This window comes from Tursiops truncatus, chromosome 3, assembly GCF_011762595.2.
Source record: "Tursiops truncatus isolate mTurTru1 chromosome 3, mTurTru1.mat.Y, whole genome shotgun sequence".
Classification (NCBI taxonomy): Eukaryota; Metazoa; Chordata; class Mammalia; order Artiodactyla; family Delphinidae; genus Tursiops; species Tursiops truncatus.
Genome location: NC_047036.1, coordinates 62,892,121 through 62,904,133, shown reverse-complemented (window position 1 = coordinate 62,904,133; position 12,013 = coordinate 62,892,121). Strand labels below are relative to the sequence as shown.

The following is a 12,013-nucleotide window of genomic DNA, read 5'->3' as shown; positions in this document are numbered from 1 at the left end:
TAAGCCCTGTACTATATTTCTCGCAGTTTTCCCTCCTCCACCCACAGTTCTGCTGACTTCTTTCCACACAGGAGAGACAGAACAGCTGAGGAAACAGCAGAGCGGTGGAAAATTTTTGCAAGTGTTTTGAGCCCACCCAACCTGAGGAGAGCATTCAAAGAAAAACAGGAAAGGGTGAGTAGGAGCTCCCTCAGCCCCCGCACACAAGCCGGGGATTGTCACTCCCGCCCACCCCCAAGCCCAGTAGGGGCCGACTGCTGGGACAGAGCCGCAGTGCCCACACACCAAAATATGCAAATGTGTCTTCTGGAAGGATGATGGAATGGAGGCAACTGCTCGGCTATTTCAGACACCACATCATGGAACTTGGGAGCACAGTAAGCACACTGCATTCAAACACCTACTCTGAGAGGTTAACCAGCAACTTTGGTCTTAGATTGGAATTTCTAGAGGCCGTCATACGGGAGAGTGAATGCAGGTCCGAAGCTGGATGTGTTTCTGTTCTGGCAACCAAAATTAGACTCCCTAATCTAAAGGGTAATCAATGCCCTCCATGTGTGTATGTGCAATTTCATATTACTCATCCTTTTCTCCCTTCTCATTTCCTTTCAACTTCTCTTCCCACTCCAGACCGGAGCTTTTAAGTCTGTCTGTCTTTTCAGGGATTGAGGGTGAGAAAGAGATGTAAATTCATTTAGTTCTTAGTCCTGTTGGGTTCTCCATCTCTCCTTTGCTAGAGATTCCAGCCAGTTAGAGGACTTGGAGTTGGCAAGGGCAGAAGGAGACCGGCTAATGCCATCATTCATCTACTCGTTCACTCATTAAATAGACCTTTAATAAACAGCTGCATAGATAAGGTTCCTGTCCTTACCCATTTTTTTGTGGGGTTTCTTTTGTGGTTTGTTTTTTCTTTTTGCATCTGATTTAGAATAGGGGTTTTGCATAGAACCTAAAATGTATGTAAGGGTTATGTAACCAATGGATCAACAAGATTATCAGTGTCCTTCCCTATAAGTGATCCATGAAAAGGCTTCCAGTCCACAGGTTAGACTAGTCTTATCTCCTACTTAAGTATCCAAGCACTAAAATTAACTCATTCACCATTCTTCTTTACTTTGTTGGCACAGTTTATTTTTTTTCCCATTGTGAATAGGAGATTATCCTCAAAGCTGACCTAACTTTTTTTTGGTGGTGTCAATATTATGTGTTCAATGTTGATGATATTTACCCATCCAGGTACCACATATGTATTGAGTAGCTACAATATGCCAGATGCTGTCTCAGGCACTGACGCTGCCACTTTAAATAATAACCCCTTCATGGAGCCAACAAGTGAGCGGGATCAGACAATCCTTGGCTTGCTGTTCTTTCCAAGACACAAAATGACTTTAATTATGCACTGCTATGCAGAAAAACAAAGTGAAGAATGTGGTTCTAATAGAATGGAACAGTAGGGATTGTTTGCCTTTGTTGGCTAGGGGTGATCAAGTGTTGAGGTTCTTTGTTTATCAATTCTACTGTCTGACTAGCTGTCTACAACTGACATCCTAGAGATTGGACCATATAGATGATAGTAAATAGTTAATGTTTTGTAGGGTTTTGAACCATCAGACATTGTAGGGAATGTTTTAAAGTTGGCTGTAAGAACCAGATGGTCAAAGACCTAAGACACATGGCTACTCCAGAAGAGTAGAATTTTCCTTCCCTCCTGAACTCTTAAATTGGAGAACAAAAGGGATACAGATGCGTTTTGCAGCACTGGGACTCTGAAATTAAGGATGAATTATTTCAGTCTGTTGATGCCAACCAGAGGTATAAGGCATTGAGGTTTCTTGTATTCGTGAGGGATCACAGGGTAGTGATTTGTGGCCAACACAATTGTGCCTGCCTCAAAAAATTACCTATTGTAGGATTCAGCAGGGATCCAGAGAGGCTGGAGAGTCATCCCTGGGCTGCGGATTGAACATACCATTCTACCTCCTGGCACTGAGGGGTCTTTTAGCACGTAATTGGAAAAGAGCTCCATCTCCAACACAGCCCCGAACTGTCAACAAGCCTTCTGCATGTGGAATTTCCCTTCACTTCTAGCTTGCTGGACCACATCCATTCAATAACAAAGGATTCTTGTAGTGTTCCGTAACTTCTACAAACTTCTGCTTATCCAGCCTCTCAAATGCTCTCCTTTGGCAAGAAAAATAAAAATGAACCCCCTGGCAAAGCCTCAAAGGGATAAACTAATGACAAGTCATGTTTTAATAAGCTCAACTTTTGTCTTAATGAAATTGGTGGATGGCCATTTTTTCCCTAGAAATGGAACCGTCAATGATTTCTCTGGCTTTGATGAAGGATTTGTTTGGAATGCATTATTCCCTGTTGATATCAAATGGACTTTTTTTTTTGAGGGCCCCAGGATGATCAGAGAAAGGAAAAACTTTAATTAAAGGGGTTTTGAATGGTACTGTGTTCTCTCTTTACATCTGTTTTTCGTGTGACAAAGGAAACCCAGGATACATGATAACTTCCAGTTGTCAGGCTGTTAAGGTCTGCTAACTCAGTCTGTGTAATGACACAAGATTTAGAACTAGTGGAAAGAATAAGACAAACCTGAGTGTGCATCCTGACTCCAAACTCTCACTCCGTCATTTAATACCTTGGCCAAATTATTTAACCTCCCTGAGTCTCATTCAATGGAAGTCATGACCTCCCTCCTAGAATTGTCGAGAGGGTTAGATGAGATTTAGCACAGCTCCTGGCATGTTGAAGGCCCTCGGTGATGCCATTCCCCCTTCCATCCCCCCATTCCCTTCTCCCTGTAGCCGCATTTATGAGATGACATCACAGTTCCCTCAGTGGGATGGCTACTAGGTCTCAGGGTTTCTCTCAGATTTCTGCTGATTTAAGAATCCAACTGTGCTGGTATTATTTATGCAAATGTCAGCTGGGGACCGATGCTATAACAAGGATGAGTCACTTCAGAGCATTCCTTCACAGTCTCATCTTGCCTCAGAAAGAACTGGGCTTTCCTCACTGATGGTGAAGAACGATGGGAGAGATTGCCCTGGGACTCAGGCACTCCAGACCAAATGCTCTCCTAGCACCAAGAGTCTTTTTCAGAGAATGTCCAGGACGCTCCTGGGTGACATTCAACAGTGGTTAGCAGCTTGGACTGTGAAATCTAACAAAACAAGGTTTGAATCCTGATTGCCACTCACTAGCTGCTAGCGTCTCAAAGCATATGTTTTCTCTCAGAGTTCGTTTGAGGATTAAATAAGGCAACATACATAAGGCACTTAGAATAGTGACTTGGCACATAGTAAATGCTCAATAGAAGCCAGTTATAATCTCTTTCTCTTTGTCTCTGTCTTTGTCTCCCTCTCCCTCCCTCTTTTCTCTCTCTTCCGTCTCTCTGTTTCTGTCTCTGTTGGTCTGTCTGTCTGTCTGTCTCTCTCTGAGTTAACCTCTCGGCTATTTGCTGATCATTGAAGCCTGCCTTCTAGCAATTGGCACATTAACAGAGATGTTGTTTCTTGTACATTTACTACGTTCTCACTTCTGCTGAAATGTCTACATCCCACCTATACGCACTCCACTCAACATTAATTTGTCCTTTGATCGTTATTTTGTGAAGCCTGCCTTCACATACTTGAAAGAAACTATAATTATTGCTCAGTCGTATGAAATCATAACTAAATAAATAGCTGTTGATTGATAATGAAAATAATCAAGAACTTAAATAATATACTTTATTAAAAAGCTAATTTCATACCATTATTTCCAAGTTCCATATCCTGCCAAAATAGTTTATCTCAGTAAATTTGGTTTAAAAAAATCCCTATCAAAATATGAATATTAATAATAATGATTTGAATCTTCATCATGGAATACAAAGTTGCCCTATTGCCGTGGATTGGAGGTTAAGAAGTAAATGAAGTAACAGTAAATGAAGTAACATTTACCAAAGGTCCTCTGGATGCACAGCCCTTTATTGATAAATTTTAGCTTCATAATTTTAGTGAGAGAGCTTTACATTTCTTTTTTCCAGAAAAAGTCTCTAGATTCTTCATGCTCTTGAAGAGGCATCTGCCTCTTCAAGAGCATGAAGGTAATATATATTACCACAGATATATATATATCTCTGTGGTAATATATATGTCATTAGGTCCTTTATATTACCAATATATCACGGAGACATTCAAATTTACATTATATACAAGCTCGCTATTAGTTTCCTGAGTTAGGTGGTACCTATTCTGATCTAACTACTAAAAAGCAGATAACGTATGCATATATCCTGTCTAATGACTCCAGTTAAATATACCTCAAAGAATGTTCTATCTTATTAAAATTCACATATATTTTTCTTACAAGGGAGTGATTATTCTGCATTGCAGCATGTGTTTATTACAAACTTAGAGTTCATCGACGAATAGTGATGGAATTGCAAATCAAGTCAATGGCTTAATTAGCTCGGGAGGATTTTAGGAAGCTTTTCTCCCTCTGTGAGCATAAGCTTAGAGGTTAGCTTGGAGGACTGCGCTGGGTTCCTGGCACCCCAGGCTCTCCCCATGGAGAGGGATCTTTACCTGAGGCCCTCGCCCTCGGGAGAGTGCTGTCTGCAGTACTCCAAAGTGTAGGTCTCAGTGGCCTCTGGGTTGGCAGGCCGCCATCGGATGGTGGCCGTGTTCCAACACACAGTACAGTCCTCGGCACAGATCACAGGGGTGGAGGGCGCTGCAGAGAGAGAACCAAGTCAATTGTGGAGCAGTCTATGGCAGTTCTGCTTCCCTGGTACTCTGGGAAGAATGCTTGGGCATGATTTTGTTTTCATTTTTGACTAAAAAATACATTCTGGGTTGAAAATCCAAAAGGTATAAAAATGTATACAGTGAAAAGGCTCCCTCCCACCCCTGCCTTCCAAATTGCCCAGTTTTTACCCATCCCCAGTCTCTAAAAGCAGCTTCCTATAAATCCTACCAGAGCTTCTTCATACATATACAAGTAAATCAAAGTATTCTTGTCCCCTTCCTTTACACAAAAGTTAGCCATGATTTTGCCATCAATAGGTGCTCAATAAATACTTGTTTTAAAAGGCAAGAAGAAAGGATAAACCAGTGGAAGTAAGTTAACTGCCTCAGAGGGGTATCCAAGACAGGCCAGGGCAGGGACAGTTAGAATTATCTTAAAGGTGGGCTTCCCTGGTGTCGCAGTGGCTGAGAGTCCGCCTGCTGATGCAGGGGACACGGGTTCGTGCCCCGGTCCGGGAAGATCCCACATGCCGCGGAGCGGCTGGGCCCGTGAGCCATGGCCGCTGAGCCTGTGCATCCGGAGCGTGTGCTCCGCAACGGGAGAGGCCACAACAGTGAGAGGCCCACATACCAAAAAAAAAAAAAAAAAAGAATTATCTTAAAGGCAATGCAAACTCAGCTTATCCTACACCTGCTTCAGCCCCCTGTGAAAAGGTTCCATCATGGGAATGCATTCCCAGCTGAATACCATTGCTGAGAAACATTTTGGGGTTTCCCAGCACCTATATGAGGAAGCCTGAGCTTCTTACCTTAGCAAATGTGGACTCTATACACTAGCCTTTCTCATCTCATGTCTCCCCTCTCCTTGTTTTTAAGTCAAAGAAATAATACCAAAATTCTTGTTGTATCCTGCACACTCCATACTCTTTCTTACCTGGGCACCTGTGCTCATTTGTCTTCTTCAAATGGAATACACTCCTTTAACACATTATTCCTACTGATCCTTTAAGGATTCCATTCAGACATCAGTTCTAGGAAGCCATTCCTGACCCTGTCCCTGCCCTGGCCTGTCTCAGAGACTCCTCTGGAGTGTTGTGGATCACGGCCCTTACCACACATTTTTTATAATCTTTTGTTTTGTGTCTCCCACACTTGAGTATGAGCTTTGTGAGAAGAGCCCAGTCTTATTTCTTGTTGTAAACCCAGCACTGCGCAATACCCAGCGCACAATAGGTGCTTAACAAATGCTTATTGGTTGATCTTAATAGTCTGTGAAGAATTGAGTATTGCCTCCTAACACCCCCTTAACATCTCTTTACCTGTTCTAAAAATTGCCCTTTCGCTGGGCAGGCTACATCCGGTGAAATTCACAGCCATTACCCATACTTGATAGCATCGGTCAGGTTCTAAATCTTCAAAAACGCAGTAGCTTTCTTTCACCGTCACTCTGTATTCTTCTACCAAATCTAGCATAAAACACAATCATAAACTCTAGGGTATCTTCCTAAGTTAGTTGAAAGTTACATTTATTGGAAAAATGACACATTTTTCAGTGGGAAACACAAACTGATAAACTTACAGATACTACTGTGTGATAGATAGCACTTTAGAATGCTTAAAGCAACAGCATTCTGAAAGATATTTAGAATGACACAGTATTACTTGTGAACACTTACCAGAAAATAATAGTATAGTGTATTATTATAGTATAGTAATATAGTATAGTATAATATAGTAATATAGTATATAATATAATATTATATATATATAATATAATATAATATAGTAATATAGTATAGTATAGTAATATAGTATAGTATAATAATATACTAATAGCATATTAGTAAGATCCTGAGCTTCATATTCTGCAATTAAAGTAACTTATTTCAATAGCACATACTACAATTGCAGAGTTTATGTTAACTTAAATCTCAGTAATACATTCTCAAGAAAATTCTTAAGAAGCAATGCCAATATTTCAGGAGAGTATGTAATAAAATAAGGACAATTCCATGTTTTCTAAATTTATGATGTTAAAAAGCGTCTTTACAGATTAGTAAGTCATTTGTATTCAGTATGGTTTTCAAAGTTTCAAATCCTGCTTCCTTCTCATGAATTCCAGAATCCTTTCACCTAGAGATTTCCACAATTTATAGAAATACTTAAACACCTTTGATAGAGCATAAACTATTCTAAGAAATAACTTTGTTTAGTCAAGACATTTCCTAAAATTACTTACATTATTTTCAAGATGTTAGTAGTAAATATTACTCAATAACATTCTGAACACCTACCCCTTGGGCCAATCTGATTATTCTTACTGAAATTTTCTCTCCTTTTAAAAGAACAATTTTCTTTTCTAAATTAGCCTATGGCAATTCCAGTTGTTCTCTCTTATTACTCTATGATGTTACATCTTCAAAACCCCTCCAGTTAAGAAACCCAGATTGTTCCCTTTTAAAGTAAATTTAAGAGATCTTCAACTCAGAAGGTTTCTTCAACTGCATCTCTCTTTCCCAATGAGCTATACTTTCTGCGCAGAAAGTTTGGCTTAAATAATGTCATAAAGACATATACACTGAAAAACATTTCCCCATAACCTAGAACTTGTGACTGCAGTTTTCAATGGAATTATCCTTTTAGGCTAAGTCCTGTTAGCCTGGTACTCCTTTTAACAGAGCACATAACATATGTTACTGGAGACCTATTATTCACAGCATGGTATCACAGTCTAGACCATCAGATTAATGAACTGGCATCAGCAGAGTTCAAGGCATTGAATGAATGAGACACAGGACAGGTAAGTGGGGCATGGTGCGGGGGGTCGGGGGGCGGTGGCAGTGAAGCACTTTTAAAAAGCACTCCAGGAAATAAACAGTTGTTAAGAGGAGTCTTGGAGAGCCATGAAGTTCCATGATATAACTGGATATAACGGTGAAGTGTGGTATAACAGAACAAACACAGAGTCAAGCAAATAAAAACATAAGCTTTGGAGTCTGAAAGATCTGTATTTAAAACCTGCCCTGGTCCCGAGTAACTTGCGTGGTCTTGGGCAAATTATTTAATCTCACATCAGTTTTCTCATTTGCAAAGGTGGATAAGGGCACTTTCCTTGTTGTGCTGTGACAGGTATATGGTAATAGGTCCCCAATAAGATAGGAGTTCTTATAGACAAACTTAGCCAACTTTACAATATGCCTATGGTTGCTTTCTTACTTTTTTTGTAATTTAAATAAGTATCATATGACATCTGAAAAGACTTAAATACTGGTTAACAGTGAAATACGTTATAATTCATTCCTTATTACAAATTGGGTTCCTATGCCATGTCAATCCTGTCACATGCTCATCTGATTTCCAAAATACATGGGTCTATCCTTAACAAGCAACACAGAATGCCAGCAGTCCCAGCTCTGATTCATCAGGAAGTACAACCTCAAACTGCCTGGCTTCTAGGTCTTATTAGAGGTCCTAGAGATATTCACAGAGGCTCAACTATATGACGTGCCACCCATTCACCCTCCTAAGCACTTTCACCTCTATCTTCACATTAATTTGGGACACCAGAAGACTACACCATACAGTCTTCTCATGCCTTGAGAAGTGTGAACTCTGAATTTACCTTTATAGTTTGTTTTCAGCTTTTATCAAAGGTGGATCTGAGAAATGCCAACCATGACATCCAATGCTGCATTTGCACTAAAATTACTGTGGAGGACAGTGTCCTATATACAGCTCATTTCTCCTCTACAAAGTGGCACACTTTATACTTGTCTTTTAGACTTCAGTTCTGATTGAAACTTTGTTTTCAACACTTTGGTACATTACCTCCTGCCTGAAAATGAGAATCAATTTCTCCTGTTAACCTGAATACTCAAAGCCAAATTTGAATTTCAATTACAGTATTCATGTTGATCATTAGGATGATATTTATGCATTTTTGTTTTCCTTGATCCTGATTTCCAAATTTTGCTTACATGTTATTTCATTATACGATTGTTGGTTCATTGTTGTTTTTTAAGTGGCTACAAGTGCTTTGTGGAAAGAGTCATGATATGTATATGTTTAAATACTACACATTAAGATATAGAAATGTATGTATGCATCTGAATTTGTGTTAGCAATCCTACCATTTACTTCCTGGTCATCTTGTGGCTCCTCCATGCAGTAAACCTGGAATGAGTCAACGACATCTTCCTTGTTCACGCTCCAGTAAACTGCAATCGTTGTGCTAGTGGCAGAATTTGGTTCCTGAGGTTCTAATCTAGGAGGCTGTGGAACTGGAATATAAGCAAGATTTATTATCACTAATGCTGCTTTTATTGATTGATTTCTTTTTCTTTTTGCAAAAGTCACTTGTACTTACTGATAAAAATGGAAACAATACAGAAGTACATGGAGTGAAGCTGGGAGGGCTACCTTGTTCCCAACAGCCCCCAACCCTAAGGATATTCCTTGGAGGCAACCACTGTTACAGTTGAGTGTGTCTCCCTCCAAAATGTCTTGTCTGCATGTGTACATATATACATATAATATACATAGAAGTAAACAAAAAATGGATCTCCCAATGGGATCACTTGATAATATTCTTCTGTAATCCTATATTTAGAGCAATAAACTTATACAAGTTAGAGGATTCATCAAATGATTTGGTTTTCCTTCAAAACAAAACTTTGAGAAAGCATTGCTAGATAACCAATGTTGTATCCTTCTACATCAGTATAGAAACTATATTCAAATAGAGACAAATGAAACCGTTTTTAGCTATAGTTGCTATACTATCAAGGCTGAAAAAGACTTGCATGAATAAAATATCAAAATATACTTTCTGAAACTACTATCCCATTTTTCCATCTCCAACATGACTATATCTACAACTTTTTAAAACAAAATGTAAAAATTACATGGGGGAAAAAGTACCCTATTAACTGATTCAAATATAAGGTTTAGGTATCTAGTATAAATCCATTGTTCTGAATTTTAAAGAAAACAATATTCTCAAGTGTTTAACTAGAGATTTCAAAGGTTTATAATTATGCATATTGAACATTAACAGCATATACGACACCATAAATCAAGCTCCTATACAATTCTCCTCCAAAATTTTTGAGATAAAAAAGCATTGAACATAGTTTACAAATTAGAGGAAAAGGTTATTCCCATAGTTGAAAAGATGTCCTGTTTTTAAATTTATTTGTGTTGTTATTTTCCTGTCAACAATTTCCTGAGAGATGAGCTTGCTGAATAATACAGGCCAAATTTTATGAGATTACTTTATTAAAAGTCAACACTGAAGGGAAAGAAAACAAAGGTTAGTTCAACAGGAAAGTGGAAAGTAGAAGAAATAAATGGGTCTAAATTTAGTAAATGGAACAAAAAGAGACACATTGAAAAGATTCAATAAAGAGATAAAGACCTGAGGAAATACACAGTTATGAAAAATGAGAAGCAGGATATGAGAGTGGGCAAGTTCATGGGCTTTGGAGCAGAGAGGCTGGCCTAAGGTTAAATGCCAGATCCCCCACTTAGGAGCTGTGTTATCTCAGCTTCAGTTCCTCCATCTTTAAAAATAGGAAAATGACAATAATACCATTTCCTCCCAGGGCTGTTTTAAAAAGCAAGATAATGTATATTAAGTGCTTAGCAATGTATCTGACACATAACCGGTGTTAACATTCAGAAAGCAACATGGCCTTTTGCAGGAGCACAGAAAATGGAGGTGAGAAGGCAGGAAGCCCCTGAAGATGGGAGTTGAAGTAGAGACCCATCATCTGGTAAATCACAGAGGGACCACAGAGGTAAGACATGCTGGGAGCCTGCATGATAAGGCAGGAAGCCTGCCTGTCAGAGCACCTCCGCAAGGACTGATAGTGGTCCAGAGACTCTTATACTGTCTTTGACTTTTCTGTCTTCCCAGCAGGAAATCAGTGTCACATTGTAAAGGAGTCCATCCGGATAAATGCAGTTCAGTAAATTTTCATGTTGCCCAGGTTTATGGAAGAGCCAAGCAGATTGACTATTATCAATCATCTTTGAAGCAGTGCTGGAGAACTTCTTGAGGCATGAACAACGAAAATGCTGCTTTTTTCTCTATGAATTATAAATTGAGCTATAGCTGCTTTTTAAAACCGGCAACATCTTTTCAAAAATCTCTCTCTCAGGTAACTTACCGAACTTAAAATTGATAATTGACCCCCAAATCAACAAATTTTAAGGAATAAGCAGTTGTAGGGAATTAAGCAAAGAATGTAGGCTAGAAATAATTTTGTACTTAATCTACTCCTTTAAAAACATTAAAATTAAAACATCTTTTTCAAAACAAGAACCACTTTTATTCTTCAAAGTATTCTAAAATTAAGAAGGGAGTATGAATATTCCATAGATGTAATCTAATAACAGTTGGCTGGATTTATAATTCCTGTGTGGCAAAAGGATATCAGAAGCTCAGATTTTATACGTTAGCAATGCTATTTACGCTTCTGTAGTAATAAACTTGAGTGGGAGTAATGCCAAAAAATGCAAAATGATTTTAAGGCTTCTTTGCCAGAGGCTAAGGAGCTAGGCACAGCATCACCCCATGGATTCCCTCTGCCTGACAGTGTGCCCATAAAGAGCTGTCATGCTCGGCGAGCTAAGCATTAGATCAACCTGCACTTCAGTACCTGTGGTGGATACAGATTCCCACTAAACCTAGCTTTCAAAAAAGTCCCCAGGAGAACAGCATTATTTGCAATAGCCAAAATGTGAAAGGAACCCAAAAGTACATCGATGAGTGAATCGATAATGGATAAGCAAAATGCAGTATAGACATCCAGTGGAATTTATTCAGCTTTAATAAGGAAGGGCATTCTGACACATGGTACAACACGGATGAACTTTGAGGACATTATGCTAAGTGAAATAAGCAGTCACAAAAAGACAGATACTGCATAATTCCACTTATATGAGGTACCTAGAGTACTTTAAATTCATAGAGACAGGAGGTAGAATGGTGGTTGCCAGAGGCTGGGGGGAGGGGGTGGGGGCAGGAGGAATGAGGAGTTGTTATTTAATAGATACAGTTTCAGGGCTTCCCCGGTGGCGCAGTGGTTGAGAGTCCGCCTGCCCATGCAGGCGACACGGGTTCATGCCCCGGTCCAGGAGGATACCACATGCCGCGGAGCGGCTGGGCCCGTGAGCCATGGCCGCTGAGCCTGCGCATCCGGAGCCTGTGCTCCGCAGCGGGAGAGGCCACAACAGTGAGAGGCCCGAGTACCGCAAAAAAAAAA

General features: G+C 39.6%; 1 protein-coding gene across 4 annotated transcripts in view; it reads right to left on the bottom strand.

The window, feature by feature from the left end:
• CMYA5 (cardiomyopathy associated 5) overlaps nt 1-12,013 on the bottom strand; it is a 107,645-nt gene that overhangs the window by 27,823 nt on the left and 67,809 nt on the right. For 2 of the 4 annotated variants that reach the window (XM_073802247.1, XM_073802246.1), the window contains 3 exons: nt 8,876-9,025; nt 6,065-6,211; nt 4,584-4,731 (listed from right to left, as the gene is read on the bottom strand). In XM_073802247.1, coding sequence (XP_073658348.1) covers nt 4,584-4,731; nt 6,065-6,211; nt 8,876-9,025 — 445 coding nt within the window. Of the gene's footprint in view, nt 1-4,583; nt 4,732-6,064; nt 6,212-8,875; nt 9,026-12,013 lie in introns of those variants that run through there. The other 2 variants (XR_012330742.1, XR_012330741.1) reach the window with 1 other exon arrangement.